Below are 21,813 nucleotides of genomic sequence, written 5' to 3' on the forward strand. Positions count from 1 at the left end.
TTGCCTCCACAGCTCCAAAGTGTAGTGTTGGTGTTTGGTTATGGAAGGTCAAGTGACTCAAAACCCTACAGGAGTTCTATGGCAAGAACCAGCCTATCACCCCAAACACATGTACTGCTACTGTAGAGTACCTCACACAGCCCTAATTCTTGTCTCTTGCCTGTCTTTCCTGACCTGACAGCCCCTAGTTATTGTGGATGGTTATGGTATAGCTAGGGCAGACCTTTTTTTTTTCCCTTGCGGTCCTGAGGATGAAGCTTAGGGTCTTGTGTATGTTGGTACATATGGTAGGGTCTCGAGTTTTTGCCCAGGGCCACTTCCTACACTTGTCTCCTACCTATACCTCCCAGTAGCTGGGATCGCAGGTGTCCTACAATTCCCGTGTATTGGTTGAGATGGGGTCCTGTTATCTTTTTTGCCTAGGTTGGCCTTAAACCACAGTCTTCTTGATGTCAGCCTCCCAAGTAGCTAGGATTATAGTTGTGAGTCACCAGTACCTGGCTGGTGTACCATTTTAGACTGAAGAGGTGAATGGTGGTCTTTGAGCTCTTACCTTTAGCAAGTCCTGACCCTCCCCCCATATCTCTTAGGGTTTTCACCCACTCCTTGCACACAGATCTTGACAGGCAAGCAGCTTCCTGTGTGTCCCTAGCCTCTTCCTTGTTCAAGTAGGATCCTGACTTCCCTTGTCTGCAGACTCCCCACATCCCTTAGATGCTTTGGGGTGTGAACAAGAAGACAAGGCCCCACTGTACACTGGGTCTAAAGCCAGCTGGGAAGGAGGACTAGGGAGTGAAGCCTGGGCATGCCTTGAGCCCATTTGTGCAGCAGTCTTACACTGCGTATTAAGTCTCCTACAGTTCACAGAAAGAGGTGGGAACCATCACTGCCAGAGTCACATGAGAATAGGATCATTTCTCCCATTTCACACATGAGGAATGACACTGGAGCTAAGGTTGAGTCAAGCCTCAACCTGCCTGTAGCTGGAATTCCTAGTGAAAAAAATTTCTTGTGAGCTTCCTGTATGGTAAGACTATTGTTGTGGGATGAGTTCTGGATTTTCTGGGGGCCACATCTGTCAGAAGGAACTTTCATATCCTGCTTCACCTTAGGCCTTAGGAGGAAGAGAAGTGGTCCAGAGACTGTAAGCTCCTGTAAATGAGGGGCTCTTACTCTGTCAAGGTAGAGCAGATATTTCATACTCAAGCCCCTCTATTGTGAGCCAGGCCCTGAGATGAGTGTCCTGGGGCAGGAGGGTGGGGTGGGGGTGATGCTAGTGGAATCTCTGGGGTTCTGGACCTGCCAGCTCTTCGGGCATATTCAGACTTCCCGTAAATGGCCTTGAAAATGCAGAGGTGCCAACTTGCCTGTGACTTGGCCAGGTTCCTATCAAATTCAGATTTCTGTGGCCCTTTTCTTAAAATGAATGATTGCCATGGAAAATGCTGCTTGGGCCTAATACTTCCAGTATTAAGATGCCAAGAGGTAAGGGGCTAATGTCCAGGTTAATGCCTTTTCTTCCTAGTTGAGTAGTACCCATAACCCCAAGGAGAATGCCTGTTTCAGGGCTATAAATCCAGTGCATGGCTAGGGCTCCAGGACCCTGGGGTGTCAGACCCTACAAAAGGTAAAGCAGATAGACAGATTAGAGGGACTTGGCTCTGTTTTTCTGACATAGCTTGCTCCAAAAGTCTATAAAACTGTGGGTAAATGATTTAAAAAAAAATTTGTTCTCAATCAAAATAAAGCTATCAATTCTCTCCCTTTTTTTTCTTCCCTGAGATGGGATTCCCTGTTTTGCCCAGGTGGGCCTTGAACTCCTGGGCTCAAGCAATTCTTCTACCTCAGCATTCTAAGTAGCTGGGACTATAGGCACAAGCTATTGAGCCAAGCCTAAAGCCACCAATTATTGTCTTCCATCTCTTTATTTGAAATTGAGCGTTGCCACTTGCTTTGGTGAAACCAGGGGTTTTTGTTTGTTTTTATTATGTATGTTACAAAATATTAACATGCTATCATACTTGGCAGAATTTAAATAAGTTTATGGGCTCTCAAGACTTACAGCCTTGACTGTAGAGTGGTATGAGCTTATTCCATAGGAAATGTCTGAGAGCCAAACATTGACTTTTGGGGTCAGTAGAATAGTAAGACTGAGGAAGTAGGGCCTTTCTCTATTTTCTGGGCTAGAAAGTGCCTTTGTGTAGAGGCAAACTAGCAGAAGCACCAGGCTGTTTCCTTATCCATGCTGATGAAGCACACAGGGCTGAGCATAGCTGCATGGCCAGTCATATATATTCCATAGTTCTTGCCAACCAGTTGGCTCCCACCTCTGGAAATTTTTCTGTTCTGTCCCAGCCATGTTCAGTCTCCTCTGTAAGTGACTTCTCCTTGACTAGCTTTATCCAGAGTTCTATTCCAAGCCTTTCTTGTTTCCTCCCACATGAGTTCCTGTTCCTGTAGTGGGCTTTGAGATGGAATGGATTTAGGAAACACCCTTAGGTGGCTGGGTCCACATTCTAACTCACCTACTTTCCTCATCTTAGGACCGCCCCCTCCCCAACACACACTTCTATTCCACCCTTTTAAAACATTTCACAGTTCTGTGAACACTATCTTTGTATCTTTTTTTTTTTCTCAAAATAAGAACATCCCAGGCACCGGTGACTCATACCTGTAATCCTAGCTACTCAGGAGGCAGAGATCAAGCGCATCATCATTTGAAGCCAGCCCAGGCAAATAGTTAGCAAAACTCTATTTTGAAAATACCCAATACAAAAAAGGGCTGGCAGAGTGGCTCAAGTGGTAGAGCACCTGCCTAGCAAGCATGAGGCCCTAAGTTCAAGCCCCAGTGTTGAAAAAAAAAAAAAAAACAACATTCAACCTTTGTTTTGGCTGTGGCACTTTTCATACTTAATGTAAATGAACTGAAAAAATTTAAAGTATAGAGTTTTCAGCCAAAACATTTGAAATAAGTATGATATCTATACTTAAAAAAGATTTTAAGGAAAAATATATTTAGTATTCATGGTTTGTAGGACAGTGCCGTTTACAGAAATTTTAACATTTCTAATAGTCAGCTGTGGCAGAACACTGCCTACAATCCTAGCACTCAGGAGACTGAGGCAGGAGGATCATGAATTCAAGGCTAGCCTGGGGTATATAATGAGCTCAAGGCCAGCCTGAGCTCTACAAAGAAACAAAACAGGAAAATAGTACTGGTAGAGTGGCTCAAGTGGTAGAGTGCCTGCTAAGCGAGTGTGAGGTCTTGGGTTCAAACCCCAAGTACTGCCCATAAAAACCCCAACAAAACAAAACCCCCACATTTCTGTGTTTGATGATGAATAACAGGATGAGAGATTCTTTTTGGTGCATTAACTAGCTGATGGTGCACCATAGAATTGATGGAATGTGGTGTCACAAAAGAAATGCCATTCACAGACCCTCATTAAATGTCTCAGCAATGAGGAGAGAATAACCCCAATAATAATAAGAATAGCTCCATAATAATGTCATTTGGCTTCTTGTTGGCTTTTACTGGAGGTAGGAAACCTGTTTGGACTAGTTTAAATGGGGGAAAATGAAAAGTCTCTGATAAGATTGCTGCTGGACACCTGGGTCCTGACTGGGGATATGAGATTTTATTTTAATTTACTTATTTTGCTAGGCTGGAGCCCTGCCATTTGAGTTATTCCTCCTAGCTCTTTTTGCTTTAGTTCTTTTTCAGATAAGATCTCATATTTTTGCCTGGTGCTACCCTTGGGCCTCCTCTATCTTCTTCTGCCTTGTAGCTGTGATCACACCACACCTGGCTTATTTTTTGAGATAAGGTCTTAAGGTCTCATTAACTTTCATGGGGGCTAGCCTTGAACCTTGATGCTTTCATCTTTGTCTTCCAAGTAGCGGAATTACAGGTGTGCACCACCACGCCTGGCCCAGAATATCAGATATGAGTCCAGATCTTCTCCTCGATCATTGAGGTTCCTGTCTTGTGGCTGGAGGAAGCCTACGGAACTGCAGCCCTGGGGAGCTTGCTCAGCAGGCATGAACTTAGCCTTTTTTTGCCACAGGAAGGGAAGCAATTTAGTGTTTCTCTGTTAATAAGCAATAGCTATGAAAGGACAATTCCTGAGGCTGACAGAAGAGATGTGTCCCTCTGTTGCCATTATGTCTCTGGACTTGGGACCGGACATTGGAGCTGAGAATGCCTTCAGTTAGAGCAGAGAATGGGTGCCACCTTTCTCACACTGGGGACCCAAGTAGGTATTTCACAAAGGTGAGAGGAGCCACAGATGGATCCTGGGCAAGAAGCAAGTCAAAATCTACCTCTCAAATGAGAGTGAAAGTTTCTGTGGTTTCCTGTGATTGCTCAGTATTACCAGTTACGTCACTGTGGAAAAGGATTTCCACACTGAAAGAAGCCTGGGAGATGCTGTGGGATAAAATAAAGGGATGAGTACTTTAGGCCTCTTTCATGCCAATGGAATAAGCAGGCTGTGTTCTTTTCTCATACTTGGCTAACTATAGAATCTTTCTTTTGGAGACCTGAGAGATCCTTAAGATTCCTTTGGCAAACACTGTTCTAGAATAGTTGGTTCTAGTCCTCCTACCCTGTGCACCAAAGTTTTTCTTGAAACTTGACATTAGATACAGCTATTTAGACATTAGATACAACTATTTGTTATACAAATATGCCCCACTACCCTTGAGTATAGCACAGTGATTGTAAAATGAGTCATTCTGGAGTGTTGAGCTTCTACCCAGACCTGTGTACAGTTGGATATAGGAAAGGAACTCCAGGCCAGGCTTATGACCCAAGCAAAGGGATGATGTCTGTGGAAGACAGAGGAGAGTCTGTGAGGAGCCTGGGAAAGAGTGCTAAAGGCCTGAGATGAGACACTCTGACTTGATTCTACAGGTAGAGTGGGCAAGTAGGTGACAGAGTGTATCATTGGTATAAAAATCCACGACATTCTTAAGCTCCATGGCATTGCCTTTCTGGAATGAGACAAGTGTTGGAGGGCTAGCACCAGTGTCCCCCCCTGGTGAGGTCTTGGGTCAGTTATTTACCTTTCACACTAGCCCATCTGGCACCCCCAGTTTTTTTTTTGTCAGGTAAATGAGGATGGTCATGCCTCTCTGGGGGAAAAGAGTTCGCTTCCTCAACAGGAGTTCTGAGTTATTTAAGCCTATCACAGAAATCAAGCTAGGTCAGTGGTTAACTATGTGATCAATTTTAGGTCATGTGATGATCATAGCACTTGTAATTCATGCTTATGTCTCATCCAGGTGTCAGCAGCAGGAAAGGAGGCCTTGCCATCTTGGCTACACTGGGATCCACAGAGCCACACCTTGGAGGGCCTGCCCCTGGACACTGATAAGGGTGTGCATTACATCTCAGTGAGTGCTGCACGGCTGGGGGCCAATGGGAGCCATGTCCCTCAGACCTCCAGTGTGTTCTCCATTGAGGTCTACCCTGAAGACCATAATGAGCCACAGTCTGTGCGCACAGCCTCACCAGATCCTGGTGATGTGATGTCATCTGCCTGTACTGCTGATGAGCCAGTGACTGTCCTGACAGTGATTCTGGATGCTGACCTCACCAAGATGACCCCAAAGCAAAGGATTGAGCTCCTGCACAGGATGCGGAGCTTCTCAGAAGTGGAGCTTCACAATATGAAGTTGGTGCCAGTAGTGAATAATAGACTATTTGATATGTCAGCCTTCATGGCTGGTCCAGGAAATGCAAAGAAGGTGGTAGAGAATGGGGCTCTGCTCTCCTGGAAACTGGGCTGCTCCTTGAACCAGAATAGTGTGCCTGACATTCGTGGTGTGGAGGCTCCTGCTAGGGAGGGTGCTATGTCTGCCCAGCTTGGTTACCCTGTGGTTGGTTGGCACATTGCCAATAAGAAACCCCCTCTTCCCAAACGAATACGGAGGCAGATCCATGCCACACCTACACCTGTCACTGCCATTGGCCCCCCAACCACAGCTGTCCAGGAGCCACCATCCAGGATAGTGCCCACCCCTACATCTCCAGCCATTGCTCCTCCAACAGAGACCATGGCTCCTCCTGTCAGGGATCCTGTTCCTGGGAAGCCCACTGTCACCATTCGGACTCGAGGTGCCATTATTCAGACTCCAACTCTGGGCCCTATCCAGCCTACTCGGGTGTCAGAAGCTGGCACCACAGTTCCTGGCCAGATTCGCCCAACCATGACCATTCCTGGCTATGTGGAGCCCACAGCAGTTGTTACTCCTCCCACAACTACCACCAAGAAACCTCGAGTATCTGCGCCAAAACCAGCAACGCCTTCAACTGATTCCTCAACCACCACGACTCGCAGGCCAACCAAGAAACCACGAACACCCCGACCAGTGCCCAGGGTCACCACCAAAGCTCCCATCACCAGATTGGAAACAGCCTCTCCACCTACTCGTATCCGCACCACCACCAGTGGAGTGCCCCGTGGGGGAGAACCCAACCAGCGCCCGGAGCTCAAGAACCACATTGATAGGGTAGATGCTTGGGTGGGCACCTATTTTGAGGTGAAGATACCATCAGACACCTTCTATGACAATGAAGATACCACCACTGACAAGCTAAAACTGACCCTGAAGCTTCGGGAGCAGCAGCTGGTAGGTGAGAAGTCCTGGGTGCAGTTCAACAGCAATAGCCAGCTCATGTACGGGCTGCCTGACAGCAGCCATGTGGGCAAACATGAGTATTTCATGCATGCCACAGACAAGGGGGGCCTATCAGCTGTGGATGCTTTTGAGATCCATGTTCACAAGCGCCCTCAAGGAGACAAGGCTCCTGCAAGGTTTAAGGCCAAGTTTGCAGGTGACCCAACACAGGTGGTGAATGACATCCACAAGAAAATTGCCTTGGTGAAAAAGCTGGCCTTTGCCTTTGGGGACCGAAACTGTAGCACCATTACCCTACAGAATATCACCCGGGGCTCCATTTTGGTGGAATGGACTAACAACACACTGCCTCTGGAACCCTGCCCCAAGGAACAGATCACAGGGCTGAGCCGCAGGATTGCTGAGGATAATGGGAAACCTCGGCCTGCCTTCTCCAATGCCCTGGAGCCTGACTTTAAGGCTGTGAGCATTGCTGTGACAGGTTCTGGCAGTTGTCGGCACCTACAGTTTATCCCTGTGGCGCCGCCCAAGAGGGAGCCCTCAGAGGCACCACCCACAGAGGTGCCAGACAGGGATCCCGAGAAAAGCAGTGAGGATGACGTTTACTTACACACAGTCATTCCAGCTGTGGTAGTTGCAGCCATTCTGCTCATTGCTGGCATTATTGCCATGATCTGCTATCGCAAGAAGCGGAAGGGCAAACTGACTCTTGAGGACCAGGCCACCTTTATCAAGAAGGGAGTGCCTATCATCTTTGCAGATGAGCTGGACGACTCCAAGCCCCCACCCTCCTCCAGCATGCCACTCATCCTGCAGGAGGAGAAGGCCCCTCTCCCCCCTCCTGAGTACCCCAACCAGAGTGTGCCCGAGACCACTCCTCTGAATCAGGACACCGTGGGAGAATACACACCCCTACGGGATGAGGATCCCAATGCACCGCCCTACCAACCACCCCCACCTTTCACAGCACCCATGGAGGGCAAGGGCTCCCGTCCTAAGAACATGACCCCATACCGGTCACCACCTCCATATGTCCCTCCATAACCCACAAGCGCCTGGGTGGAGGCAGGGGTAGGGCAGGGGTCTGGAGACAACTTGGTGTTGTCTATGGAGACCGGTGGCCAGCCGACCATCGCCCACTGGTAGCCGACACCCAACCTAGCACACACTGACACAAGGGCCTGAATAAGCCCGCCCTCTCTGATCCTCCCAAACCCCAAAGCAGCTGGAGAGACTTTGGGGACTTTTTTATTTTTATTTTTTGCCTAACAGCTTTTTGTTTGTTCATAGAAAATTCTTCGCTGCGTTTTTGATGGCTGGCTCTGAAAGCACTGTTTGAGTAGAGGTAGATGGAGGGAGCGAGGAACCGTGAATGAACTTGCAGGCAGTGCTGGGTGGCACCCAGCTCTCTGCGTTTTGCCTTTAACACTAACTGTACTGTTTTTTCTATTCACGTGTGTCTAGCTGCAGGATGTAACATGGAAAACAGTAGCTAAAGATTAAATTCAAAGGACTTTCAAATGTTAAGGTTAAGTTTTTACATTTAATCTGCTGTTTACCTAAACTTGTATGTATAATTTTAGGGTGGGTATGGGGAATTGCTTTGCTAAAAATAAGCTCCCAGGGTGTTTCAAACTTAGAGAAGACCAAGGGACAGTATTTTTTATCAAAGGAATCCTATTTTTTCACACTACGTCAACTTGGTTGCTCTGATACCCAGAGCCTGAGTAGGGTCCTCCTGGCCCTGGCTCAGGGGCCAGGGCTCTGGTGCTGGGTTTGCTCTCCTGCTGTTGCTAGGGGCTGGAAGCTGGAGGGGCTCTTGGGCCCTGGACATTCCCACCTCCCCCCCATGCACGCTAGTGGCCCACCACCAAGGGGTCTTCATTTCCAAGGAGAAGGGACTCCAAGAGACAGTGGTGGCTCTGGCCCCCAACCTAGGTGCTCCAAGGTGGGCCAGCCGCTTGTGGGGGCACCTGGGGAGGTCGAGGGACTCGACCACATCATCTATTTTCTTTATCCTTTCTCTGTGTCTTCCCCTCCCCGCTCCCAAAAGGAATATCATTGTTTTTGGAACACTCAGTGGGGGACATTTTGGTGAAGATGCAATATTTTTATGTCATGTGATGCTCTTTCCTCACTTGACCTTGGCCGCTTTGTCCCATTAGTACATCCCCACCCTGATCCACCCCGACCCACCCCGACCCACCCCATCCTTTTTCTCTGGCGCTCCAGTCCCAGGCTTGGGCCTGAACGACTGGGAAAGGTCTGGTGGCTGGGGTAGAGTGCCAGCAATAGTTCATAGTAAAAATCTGTGGGCTCTCAAAGCTAATTTTTTACTAAAGTTTTTATACAGCCTTGAATTGTTTTATTAAAAAAAGATTAAAAATGGTGATGCTTATAGCAGTTTGTATAAGCTCTTAGTGTTGATTCCATGGAACTGATGGTTTTGCTCATTTTGATCCCTCCCTCCCCCCTTTTCCTAATGGTTGAATTCTGGAATTACACTGGGGTTTTTTTTTTTTTTTTTTTCTTTTTTAGCAGAACATCCGTCCATCCATCTGCATCTCTGCCCATGACTCAGGGGCACCCACTTTGCTTTGATTCTCCTCCTTTGGAAGAAACCATTTTGAGCATGACTTTTCTTGATGTCTGAGTTATTTTGGGTACCTTTTGGGGAGGAATGCCTTTCGCAATAATGTATCCCTTCTCTGATCTAGGGTGGGTGGGTGGACCCAGGCTCCCTTTGCACACGGAGCAGCAGCTACTTCTAAGCCATATCGACTTTTGCAGAGGATGTGCTGCTTCAGGAGGGGAAGTCCACAGGAGGGGAAGGTCTATTCTGCTGTTCTCCAAAGGGCAGTTCCCCTAATGCCTTCTCCCACAGGGCCCAGCCCTCTCCTGTCCCAGCTCCCAGCAGGGTACTCTGGACCAAGCAGTACCCCTTGTGGGGGAGAGCCTGTAGATGAGGGCTCCATGAACAGCTGATGACCAGGCCTTGTGCTTCCAAGCCTGGTTCAAACTGGAGTTTCCCTGATCCCCCAGAATCAGGAACACAAGTGGGATCTGAACTGGTGAGATTATTTCTGATGACCTTGTCAAAAATAAAACAATCCCCAGTGTTCCAGGTGAGGACTTTAAAAGGCCTTCCAAATAGCTCTGTTGCCCTTAGCAACCCCACCATTGGGCATTGCCATGCAGAGATGAGGCTGGCCCAGAATGACTTGTTGCCATAGCAACTGGAGGCAACGGGGCAGTGAACAGAATAACAACAGCAACAATGCCTTTGCAGGCAGCCTCCTCCCTGAGCTCTGGGCTGGCAGTGGCTATTGGACAGAGAGCCAATCTCACATTCAAGTGTTCACCAACCACTGACGTGTTTTTATTTCCTTCTATATAATTTTAAGATGTGTTTTCTGCATTCTGTATAGAAACATATCAAAACTAAATAAAAGCAGTGTCTTTATTACAATGCCACTGTCTCTGAGCATCTATTTCCCTGGCTTCTACAGGTTCCTGGATACCAGTGGTGGGAGAATCATGTGACAAGGATGAGGAGACTTGGCCAGGCCAAGGGGCCCAATGGCCTCCACAGAAGAATTAACCATTTCTGTATCCCTGGGAGGGCTGGGTGTATGCTCTAGAAGCTTTGCCAGTATGTAAGCCCCCCTTGGTACCTCTTCTGTCTAAGAGCTAGCTAAGGCCAATCTCCTTGATCCTCAGTATTCTTATATGGGGTGGTGGATGGCAGAGAATCTGTGAGTCTGGGTGGAGGGAAGATAGTGGAAAAAGTTCTTTTACAAGTTTCTTGCCCCAGAGTAGGGAAGCTCCTTGGGCAAGAGTCCTTCAGACTGGATCCATGTCAAGATGGGAATGGAGAGATGCTTCTGGCTGCTGCTTCACTCCAACTCCTGCCTGTACTGCCTTTGGGCTTGAGACTTTCCAGTATTCCTGGTGGTCTCAAGATGGGTTTAGTGTTGGCTTTGGAGTAGATAGAAAAGGAACAGTTTCTAGCCAGGCTGCTCTGTCCTCTCGTTTCTGCGTGGCCAACCCTAAGTGTCTGGCCTGGGAAAGAGCAGATGGGTTTATCTGGAACACTGCTCAGCATGTGGTAGACTGAGATGCAGCAGCTGTGTCTCCAGAGGGCCATTCATAGAAAAACTGGTGTTCTAGCCTCATCTCTGCCCTCACCAGCTCCTTGTCACCTACCCACCATGCACATATTCCTCTCTCTGCTCACAACCTTCAAGACCCAGAGAGAAGTCTGGTTCTGCACAACAGCTAGGTACCAAAGTGGTAAGTTGGTTCAACAACTGCTGGGAGTTAGGACAGTATATTGAAAGTGACATAACGAGGCCAGCCTGGGCTACACAGCAAGACCCTGTCTCAAAAAACAAAAGAAAGTGCCAGGGAAGGCTGTCCCCAGCATGTTTTCGGGGACATATGCCTCAACTCCTAGGCATAGCAGCAGAGGTCTAGAAAATGACACTGCCCTTGCTCTCTTGACCTCAGAAAGTTCTGCTTGACATTTAACTCATTGTCCTGAATTTGTGTAAGAGAATACCTGTTCCGAGCAGAGAAGAGGAGTCCAGAGAGCTGGAAGAAAAGCTGCAAAGACTTCTGGCCTCTGCTCCACCCTACCTCCTTTGAGGGATGAGACTATCCGCTGTTTGGTTTGTTACCTCCTTGCTCCCTAGCACTCCTACCAGATCCTGTGACCTTTCCTTGGTGGAGGTAGTTCTGTCTGTCCAAGTCTTTTGAGCTAGACAAAGTGGTGTGAGGGAGAGGCAGGCAAGAAGGGGTTTATACAGGAATCTGCCTTCCTACCTACCTTTAGCCCAGAGCAATTTCCTGGGTTCTCTCTGGTATGTCTTCCCCTTCTATAAAGTTAGGACAGTACTGGACTCCAAAGGTTTGTAGGACATCCTGTGAAGGGGGGGGGCGGTGGTTGTAGCTGAGATACTGCCTTCAATGAGTCTGCCTGTAAAGGGTGCAGAGAATCCAAAAGATGTAGAGGAATCTGCATTTTTTTTTCTGGTATTGAAAGGCACTGTTGGTCAAGACTCTTGGGTCAGCCTGCCTGGCCTTCTACAGCCTTCACATACTTCCCCAATTACAGCCTCCAGTCTGTTTCCATCAGGCTGTACAGATTCTTAGGAGAAGCATTTCCCCAGCTCCTATAAAGCATGAAAGGCCCAACTCAAGCACCAATCTTTCAAGGGTGAACTTCATTCTTCTATATATTGCTATGTCTTAAAAGTCCAAATCAGTCAGTTGGTAACTTATAATTTCCCTGCTTTGCTTGCCATCTTGATCATTGTCTTGAAGCACACTACTTGAGGTCCAAGGAAGGCAGTGAAATTTTCCCAGATGTTGCAGCTACTGTAAGGCAAGTTCAGTTCTAAATGTGACTCAAAATACTTGAGGATTTTTTTTGATTATAAAATTTTGTTGGTATTGTACAACAGCAAGGAATTATATGAAGCACCCTAAGGGGTGCTGGGTAACATTTCTTTATGGGGACTCTAGAAGACACAGAGGAAGTAGGGTAAGAGGTTTATCAAAGTAAGGGTGCCCATCTGTTGGAGTTGGATGTTCCTGCAGGAGCAGCTCGCTTGAGTGCAGGTTGGAATAGGAATGACACACACGGAGACCTGGGAGCAAGATTTGCTTGCTGGAGCACTCGTTAGCCCCACTGTCTCTACCTTTGGTGTAGGTGACCCTGGAATCTCAGCTGAGATGGGGCGAAGTTAGTCTGTTCCCGTTGAAGTTATATGGCTGGGCTCAGGATGGGAGTGGGGCAACTCTCAATCTTGGTAGTGGTTCCACATCCTATCCCCAGGTGAACCCAGCAAGGACCAGTGGCCTGTTAGCAGGTTTTGGTCCAAAGAGAGGTACAGTACCCCCGCGGGCTCCCAGGAGGTGGCGCCAGAGGACTAGGCATCCAACGGTGGGTGGGGCTGAGGAGGCGGGCTTAAGAATGCCGCAGATGCAGGGAAAGTGAGAACTGGGAGAGGCCAGCTGTGGGCGAGGCAAAGAGGAGAACTCATGGAGCCTGCCCAGAGCAGAGCTGAGATGTGCGTGACTGGGCAAAAGCCTAGAAAAGGCGGGGCCGCGCGGGATTGTGAGCAGGGCTAAAGTAGTGTGGTAGGAGGAGATGATCCAGCATGGAACGTGTCTTCTCTCCACCATCACTGCACGGTCTCTGAAGACTTGAGTGTAGCTGGAGTTCGGAGCCTATCATTTACTGCGTCGTTTTCCTTTGGAAAGGGAAGCCAATGGAGGGAGGGGAAATAGGCGGGGCGAATTTAGGCCCTTGCTTTCATATGCCTTAGGCTCTTGGATTCCCAACCAATAAATCTTGAGTTGGGATGTATGTATTTGGGAACCCGTTCTTTGCTTACTCCGCTGTCTTAGCAAAAGCTTTTGCTTGCCTGCAGACTTCGTGCCACGCGTCCCGCAGCGTCCAGCTTGGGACTTTTGTTTGTTGAATTCTCTATTAGTCTGTCCTTCCTCCAGCCTGAGGATTCCTGAAGGCAATGTCAAAAGGCGGGAGATAATCTGGTATGGAAGTGTCCTCGATGGAGGCTAGGTGCATCTAGTCCAATTGCATCTGGTTGTGCAATTGGGGTTTCCCTAGCCTATACCCCTGCTGGGGCAAGACATGGCACTAGATGCAAATGGGAATGGGACAGCTGGTGACACTTTCTCTGGGTCGCTCCTACAGCAAGGTACCTTGAAGCCCCAGGGAACACTTCTCCCCAAACTGCTCTAGGCACACACCAGAACAAAAGGGAGCATCCAGATGGCAGCAGGCCAGGGCTCCTAGGGCCAGGAATGAGGACCCTTGTCTTCTATGCTTACAATGGCTCAGGCTGTAGAGGCAAAGCCCAAGTTTGGGACTTGCCAAAATGGTCAGAAACTCAGGTCAGCCTCATTTTCAGAGAATAGAACCCATGGGTCCAGGATCACTCCCTACTTCTCTTACCACCTCTGTTGTAAAAAGTCTTGGTTAAAGGGCTGGGAGCTCGTGCCTAGCAAGAGGCCCCACCAACTTGGGAGAGAGAAAGGTACAGCAGAAAGGGGATGATTCCAGCCCGTGCCATGACAGCAAGAGGTGGGAAGACCTCTGAAGGTAGATAACAGCTTATCTCTTCACATGCCTGGGCGAGGGGACCAGCTTTATCTTGGATGAACTCACCCTCACGGAATATGATCCTGGTGGGGCTGGGCAAGGATGTGGGTATTGGGGATGCTGACAGGGATACAGTCCTCTTATTGTTTGAGGAGGACATGGTGGTGGGGTGGGGTGAGGTGGAGAGCATGGCAGTGTAGTGATTATAGTGCAAATGAGAGGCTGAGGAGGCATTGACTGAGACCCCAATGGCTCTGACTCAGCAGCACTGTGCCCCTCAAGCCCTGCCCTGGGTTCCAAGCAGCACATTAACTCATTTCTGGAACTGTAGCCTCCTCAGAGGGTTCAAAGTCAGATAGTGGTAGGAGAGGGATGTACCTACCTACCCTGTGAGCCCAAGATCCCTGGCGCAGAACTAGGAATGAGGCTGAGCCTGATTGGAGTTAGCATTCTAGTAAAGATGGGGGAATGGGCAGCTCAGCTGAACACTTGGCCTTTCTGTTCTCTTGTAGCAGATGGAGTATGTTATTTGCCCAGCCTCACTAGGAATTCTCTGCACTGTCAGCTCTTTGTCAGAAAGACTGACTTTCCAGAAAGCTGATGCCCATTCCAGGCCTTCCAGCTGGAGAGGTTATTAATACATAAATACCAGTGGTAACCCAGATGTTGCTATCCACTTGATACCTGTTCCCACTCAGCCCCAGAGCCTGGGAGATCCAGGGAGGCTTTTCCTTAGACAATCCTAATGCTGAGTGTGACTTCAGCCTTCATGGCCTAGGCTGGTGGCCATGCCCACTACTGCAAGGCAGGACAATGGCCAAGCACTGAGGGCTACAGTCAAGCCCTCTGGGTTCAGAGTAAAGACGAGACTTGGCCTTTGCTTAATGAAGGTAGAGTAGGCTCAACAGTCTGGATTCCCGCTGTATTTCTAGGGCCTAGTATCAGTCAAATTTAACTGAATTGAAATCATCCATCCTGGCAGAGGCCTAGGGGAACTTTGCCATAAAGGTCTTATTGACTTTTCTACTTGACACAAGTGTTTGGCTGCACCATCAGGGACTTATTCCCTGTCCCATTCTGTGTATCTTTTCCTGGGAGACAGGAGCAAAAGAGCTCAGTAAAGATGATAGACAAAATGAGCCCTACTATAATCCATTCTGACTAGGACACATGTGGAACTCAGTGAAGAGAGTGGCTATGTCCCAAGACCTGAGATTCCTGGTTAAATGGTGATTATCAGTAATGTCCTTGGGTTTGCAGAAGGAGAGCCTAGGAGGGATCAAGAGGTAAGACCCTTCTTACTAAGAGACTTTCTAGAAGACATACAGAACTGGGTGAGAGAAGGTCTTGTAAGCAGGCTGCCCCTTTCTCTGAACTGAGTCATGTCTGAACCTCTGATGCCTTGGACACCTAGATGTTCAGGAGATGGCATAAGGATATGATTTTCCACCAGGGCCTGTTGTCCTCCATCCATGGGACAGGTAAGTGGAGGGTACTCCATGGGAATTGGGATCCTAGTGAAAATGGCTCACAGTAGGAATTCAGGTGGCATTTTCTATAGTTTATTAGTTATGACTTCTATGTCTGATTCTCCTACAAACAGAGTTCCCCAAGGGCAGGTCTTACAGTCTTCTCTGGGCCTGGCACTGAATAGCAGTTAGGTATGCACTGGCTAAAGGAGGATGAGAGCATGCATGCATGACTGAGGCACATGGAACTAGCCTAGAGGCCCACCTGGGGGAGTGCGGAGGGGCAAGGAAAGCAGCCTGTTTTGATTTGGTTGCTTACAAGTTTGAGAAACCATGTCTTCATTATTTTTTCTTGTCATAACAAGCCTTCAGAAGCATGTAACTCTAATAGTAATAGAACTTAATTAGCCTTCTTGGGAGCAATGCTAGCTTGAAGTTTGTTTTGTTTGGAGAGCTGCCTTGATTCCCCATGTTAGTGGAGTGGTACCAACAAATTTCAACCAGGAGGGAAGGCTTCTTCTTCTGCTTCTTTGGGCTTTTTTCCTTCCTTTTTCAGTTCTGTTTCTCCCTCCAAGAGGAGGAGTGGGGACAGTGAGCCAATTTCCCGAGCTGCTTCTCATCAGGAGGTGAGACAGGCATCAGCAGCATGACAGCAAAAAGAGAAGTTCAGGGAGTCCTGTAAACAGGAGTCTTCTCTCCCAGCTTTTCCAAAGCCTATAGCCTAACATCATCCAGAACTGCCCTGAGTCATCCTTCCCACTCTAATCCACCTGATTTTTTTGTCTCCTACTTTTGCCTTTCTTCATTCACATAGATTCTTCATCTTTGGATTCTGAGCCTTCCAGTTGCAGGTGCCATGCTGAAAGCATCAGTCCAGGATGAACTGAACTGTGTAAGGAAGTAGAAAAGACCCAAAGCCTGAGCTCAACCCCCACTTCTCTTTCTCTACATTTTGCTTTGCCCTTGGACAGCTGGTCTCAAGGGGTAGCTTCTAAGGACCTTCCATCTCCTCATTCTCCCAAGATTTGCCTTCTAGTAATCCATTCCTAGTAATCCTTCTAGTAATCATTTCCAGTAATCCCCATCAGTGAGGTGGCTTTAACTGGATGGCCTTTTCCTCCCTGGGTGAACCTTTACCCTTTCCTTCCCTTTCCTGTCCTTTCCTTTCTGACAAGGTCTTTCTATGTAGCTTAGGTTGGCCTTGAACTTGTGAATCTCCTTTCTCAGCCTCCTGAGTGCTGAGATTACAGGCATGTACCACCCTGCTCTCTTCTATTACAGACTTTCTTCTATTATTCTTAGCCAATTGTCTGAGACACAGGCTGGAGAAGCAAGTAGATGCATGTTCATCTATCAGTTCCTTTTTGGAGTATGGTTTGCTTCTCTTCCATCTGGCCTTTCTCCAAAATGGCTGCTATCTGTCTGTCACATGTCATGCTGAAGTGGGAAGAAGATACCTTCAGCTAGTGAAGCTCAGGAGGCTGGGAAACTCCTGCAGGATCTCCAAATCTACCCTGTTCCTGGAGGAGCAGCAGCTGAACCCAGGAAGGAATGGTACCAGACACAACACACAGCTGTTTTGTACAAACTGATTTGTTTATTCATTGTCGTAAACTGCAGTCAAGCTTAGTGAATTCTCCCAAGTTAAGACAGCTCATCAACACTTCCACAAGAAACTGCATGCAATTTCTGCATTCTTCCTGTTACTTATTAGGTCAGTAGTCTGATGGTGATGCAGGAGCTATCACCAAAGATTTTCCTGAAGTGTTTTTAAGCCTGGTATTGATGGACCCCCTAGAAAGTGCAGGCTAGGGAAATGTTCAGAACAGCATGGAGAACCCATCAGCCCAAGAGCTTGCTGAAGGCCAGCCCAGGTAATACACCAAGTCAGGCAAGGTCCTTCTATTGAGGAGCTCAATGTAGGTCAAGAGAAAGAAAATGACCCCTGGGGCAGGGAATAAAAATGGAGTACTGAAGCCAGACATGGTGGTACGTGAGTATAATCCCTGCACTTGTGAGGCTGAGGCAGGAGGATTGTGAATTTTAGGCTACAGAATGAGACCCTGTCTCTAAAAAAGAAAAAGAAAGAAGGCTGAATCAGAGACAGCTAGGGGCCAGCACCATCCCATGGTCAGGAATTCCTGGGCTAAATGCTGGGAGTGGAAGTGGACAAGGCAAGCATGTTCCTCCAGATGCTCCTCAGAGGAAATGGAACTCCAAGAGTTTTGAGAAAGGAAGGCACCTACACTTTTAGGTTCTCCACTGTACTGTGCCCTTTGTCACCAAGGCAGCAAAGACCCTGGAGATCTGCTTACAGTCAGGAATCTACTCTGAGGAGGGCAACTCCCCAAGCCTGCTGGCTGGGTAGGGCTAATTACCCCCATAGGAACCAGATTTGAATCTACAGAAAGCTACAACTTCTGTGGCTTCTACAAAAACAAAAGGTAAACATCCTTTTCTCCTTCTAAGCAGCACAACCCACATCAACTGGTGTTTGTGAAGCCAGAACAGCCTGGATTGAGGCCAGGTTAGGCCACTGGCTGGCCTGTAGTGCTTATGTGTGTTCCTCCCCAAGAAGAAAGATACGGCACAACATTTCCCCCACTCTCCACCCAATCTCAAAAACCAATGGAGAGACAAGTAACAGTAGCTGTTATGTGTGTGCTAGGTTCCTATCCTTGTGTTTTCTTTTTCTTCTTTTTTTTTAGTACTAGGGTTTGTACTCAGGGCCTACACCTTGAGCCACTTCACCAGCTGTTTTGTGAAGGTTTTTTTCCAGATAAGGGGTCTTGTGACCTATTTGCCCAGGTTGGCTTCAAACCTCCATCCTTCTGATCTCTGTCTCCTGAGTAGCTAGGATTACAGGCATGAGTCATTGGCACCCAGCTTGTCTTTGTGTTTTACCAACACCAGCCATTCCACCCTCATAAACCCCCTCTTTATTGGAGGGGTTGCTAATATCCTAATTTTGCACACTAGGAAACGAAGGGCTTAATGAGCCCACAGTTCCATGTGTGGAACTAGACAGGAAGCAAAATCAAATATCCTTCAGCACAGGCAGAAACATAGCAAGGACCATCATAATGTAGGCAGAGAGGCTCTCTTTATTTCAGTAGTCCCAGTTTACCCTGAAGGGCAGCCGACATAAGGTCAGGAGAAAACACCAGGAAGTGGGGGGAGCTCTGCATTTTCTCTTTTTCTTACACACTCCATTCCAGAGTTTTGGAGGAGCAGCCAGGGCATCCTCCCCAGAACTAACAGCACTGGTCTGACCATCGGTGCTCACTGATATTCCTAGATCATTCCAGGTCAGGTTAGAACTGCTGACATCCATGTGATATATTCTTCATCATTATAAGAATTAAATGGGTTTGTAAAGTAGGTCCAAGTCACTGTAGTCTACATAGCCATGATTTTGAAGCCAGAAATGGTTTGGAATATAGTTTGGATCTTCTAGGAAATATTTTCCCTCAGGAAAGTACCAGAGGCTAGTAAAAGAAGCCATGAGTCAAATGATCCTGAGTAATGTACCAACACAGGTCTGTAAACATGAGGTAGTGGAAAAATAATTGGGTGAGTTCTCAGGTTAATGCAGAGGAAACCTACAGTCCCTCATCTAGCCAGTCCCCGGGAGCCACAAGACCTCTAGCTCAAGACCTCTAATGAACATCAACTCTTTTTCCCTATGCCTAAGGTCACTGTCCCAGGGCTTGCTGAGATGGCTTTCCAGCTTGTTTTAGGCCATCTGCGCGACATAACCTCCATCCTTCCCCGGGATTCTTCCCGAGACTCCAGTTCTACAGCACTGGGCTTAATTCCATATGATTCCCATTGCCATCAGAATGGGCTTCGCAGCTAGCTTTCCAGACTCTCACAATCTGTCCCTACCGCCCAGCATTCTCTCTGTCCTTCCTTCTATGACTTTGTGCCTCTGTACACACCTTTGTTCATTTGTCTTTCCAACTCCTTTGCATCTTTGGGCCTGTCCGGGCCTCCACAATGCCCGCCCACTGCGGCACTCAGGTTACCCAAAGGAAAGTCTCTACTACCTAGTTCCCATGGACAGAAAGTGTCACTGACTCCATTTAATGGGCAGCTCAACGCCCCATAGGCGGCTTTCAATATCCAGTGGCCGGTGGAACGCTGCCGCCAGCCGCTGAGCTTCTCTAGTTTGCGCAAGCCCAGCCAGCCGCGTTGGCCCCGTAGGGCGCATGCGCGGGGGCCAGATGCTGTTTCCCAGCCATCCCGAGGCTACTGCGTGTTCACGAGTCTTCATGAATCTTCACGGGCTGGCGAGACCGTGCGCGCGGAGGGGCAGAGGGGCGGGGGAGAGGGTGTGGAGGGGGTGGGGCATGTGCAGGAACGGAGCTCGCGGGACGCGCATGCGCAGCAGCAGACGGCGGCTGGAGCAGAGCTGGGAGATGGCGGCGGCGCCAAGAGTGTGAGCACCACCCGGGAGCCTCCGGCCCGGGCACAGTGCGACCCCGACCCCACCCGCCCGCTTGCCCACCATGGGCAACGAGGCCAGCCTGGAGGGTGGCGCTGGCGACGGGCCGCTGCCGCCCGGAGGCTCTGGCCCCGGCCCTGGCCCCGGTGCAGGGAAGCCGCCTTCAGCACTAGCCGGCGGCGGACAGCTCCCCGCGGCGAGCGCGGCGCGGACGACGGCGGGACCACCGGTCCCTGACTCCAGCCCTGGCCCCGGCCCGGGCAGGTAGGCGAGCGTCTGGTGCTTAGGAGGTGGGGGGCAGGGAGCTGCAGCCTAAGACTGGGGCCGGGGCCTGGAATCCCACGATCTAGTGGACAGCGAGGTTCGACGTCTGGCGGCACACTTTGAGTGAGCCTGGTGGTCGTGCGTTTCCAGCTGCCCCACCTTGGTAAGGCAGGATGGCGAGCTCAGGGTCAGTCAGGGCCTGTAGACTGTGACTCCGTCACGAACTCCAAATTCTGGTTCCCTCTAACGCCGGGACCCAGCTGTTCACAAGGGGCTTATGTAACCTTAGCTTGCTCCCTCCGCACCGGGGAGCAATGGTATGGAAAACGTTCTCCTTGTCTGCCAATGTCTGCATGTATCCATTGTGTTGGGCCAAGGAAAGAGCACAATGGGAGTGGCTGCCAGGAAAGATAAGTGTCACTGTGAGGAACAGAGAGATATGGTAATAGTTGAACCATGAACTTGGTCTTATGCTTTTCTAAGGCATTTAGTGGCTGTTAGCGTCTTTGGGGAAAGAAAAATTGTCCCATTGGATAGCAATGGGCCCTACAATACTAACACAGTCATGTGCTTTTACCAAGATTTAGCAAAAAAGGGGTTGGAGATTTAGCTCAGTGGAAGAGCGCTTGCCTGGCAAGTGTAAGGCCCTGAGTTCGGTCCCCAGCACCGGAAAAAAAAGGAAAAAAAAAAAAAATCCTTTCTCATCCAAGATTTAGCAAAAACATTTTCAGGTGAAGGAAAATGCTACTGAATTATCTATTTTGCATCAGATATGGTCTCATTGCCTAATGATTTAGCTCACCACCTCAAACCAGTGAAAAACTGAAACACATAGAATGTTTCAAACAGAACTTATCTGATCAAATACTGTCAGACCAGCTTGTTTTAAATGTTTGCCAGCCCAGATTCTGCAAAATCAAGTTGCAGTGAATGCAGGGAAGGAGAATACCAGTCAGTAGACTGAAAACTCAGGAAAACTACCAAGAGATGACGGGATAAAATGGAAGACATTACACCAACAAGGATTGGGGACTAGCATACCACCTCCCCGAGTGGGGGAGTTTCTTCTGGCTTCATATGAGGCTGTTGATATATGTTGCTTTGCCTTTTCTCTGTGGAAGCACATAAACTCCGAGGAAGCATAATTTTTGCTTCTCCAGCTGCCCATTTGTGCCTCTCATGTTTATTTCCTCAGAAGTCATTTTTTAGATAATTAACAGGCTATTATTAGATAATAATTTCAGGCTATTTGTAGCCTGAAACCTGTCGCAAACAAGCTAGCCTGTGAATATCTCTTTTAGAGGTGGGATCTGTCCATTTTACCTTAGCTGTTACAATAATGCAGTTGGATTTTGCACAACACTGCATACACTGTCTATTTTGCTGTGTGTTGAATTGCTGTTTGGATTTTAGCTTGAGAGAGGCTCACCCAGGCTTCAGTACTCTTCCTCCAAGGAAAAGCTTCTGTAGCTGGATGGAAGAACACCTTGCTATTGGGAGCTCTCTATATAGGGAATGGCCATTTCCCTTCTGGTTAACCAAATAGGCTTCTCTTCTAGTAGTTTATAAAATGCTACAGAGCCAAGCGTATGCAATTTTAGAAAGACTTGGGCAGCTCAGAGGGATAAGAAGGAAGCTGGTGTATATCACCCATACTCCTTTTTCAGTGTTTCATTTCAATTCCATCTGTGTCTCCTGCTGTAGGGCAGACCTATGAACTACTGTGGGTGAGGGGAACCATGGTCTCCTGCTGGATCTTTAGCATCACACAGCCTCTCACTTGACTGTGAGCAAGGCTCACATGGGCCTGTGGTGCTGAGGTCCTGCAACTGTCAAGCTCAGGAGGTGGGCAAGCT

At 48.5% G+C, this 21,813-nt stretch overlaps 2 protein-coding genes across 9 annotated transcripts in view; both read left to right on the forward strand.

Annotated features, from left to right (window-relative positions):
• The window catches only part of Dag1 (dystroglycan 1), a 72,750-nt gene extending 62,636 nt beyond the window's left edge, over window positions 1–10,114 (forward strand). For all 6 annotated transcript variants that reach the window (XM_020173495.2, XM_074059686.1, XM_020173494.2 and 3 more), the window contains one exon: window positions 5,287–10,114. In XM_020173495.2, the coding sequence (XP_020029084.1) occupies window positions 5,287–7,689 (2,403 nt within the window). In that variant the 3' untranslated portion in view covers window positions 7,690–10,114. The remainder of the gene's footprint in view (window positions 1–5,286) is intronic.
• Window positions 10,115–19,642: 9,528 nt separating this feature from the next.
• Bsn (bassoon presynaptic cytomatrix protein) overlaps window positions 19,643–21,813 on the forward strand; it is an 86,872-nt gene continuing 84,701 nt past the window's right edge. For all 3 annotated transcript variants that reach the window (XM_074059645.1, XM_074059644.1, XM_074059646.1), the window contains exon 1: window positions 19,643–19,957. In XM_074059645.1, the coding sequence (XP_073915746.1) occupies window positions 19,758–19,957 (200 nt within the window). In that variant the 5' untranslated portion in view covers window positions 19,643–19,757. The remainder of the gene's footprint in view (window positions 19,958–21,813) is intronic.

Source organism: Castor canadensis, chromosome 17 (assembly GCF_047511655.1).
Source record: "Castor canadensis chromosome 17, mCasCan1.hap1v2, whole genome shotgun sequence".
NCBI lineage: Eukaryota > Metazoa > Chordata > Mammalia > Rodentia > Castoridae > Castor > Castor canadensis.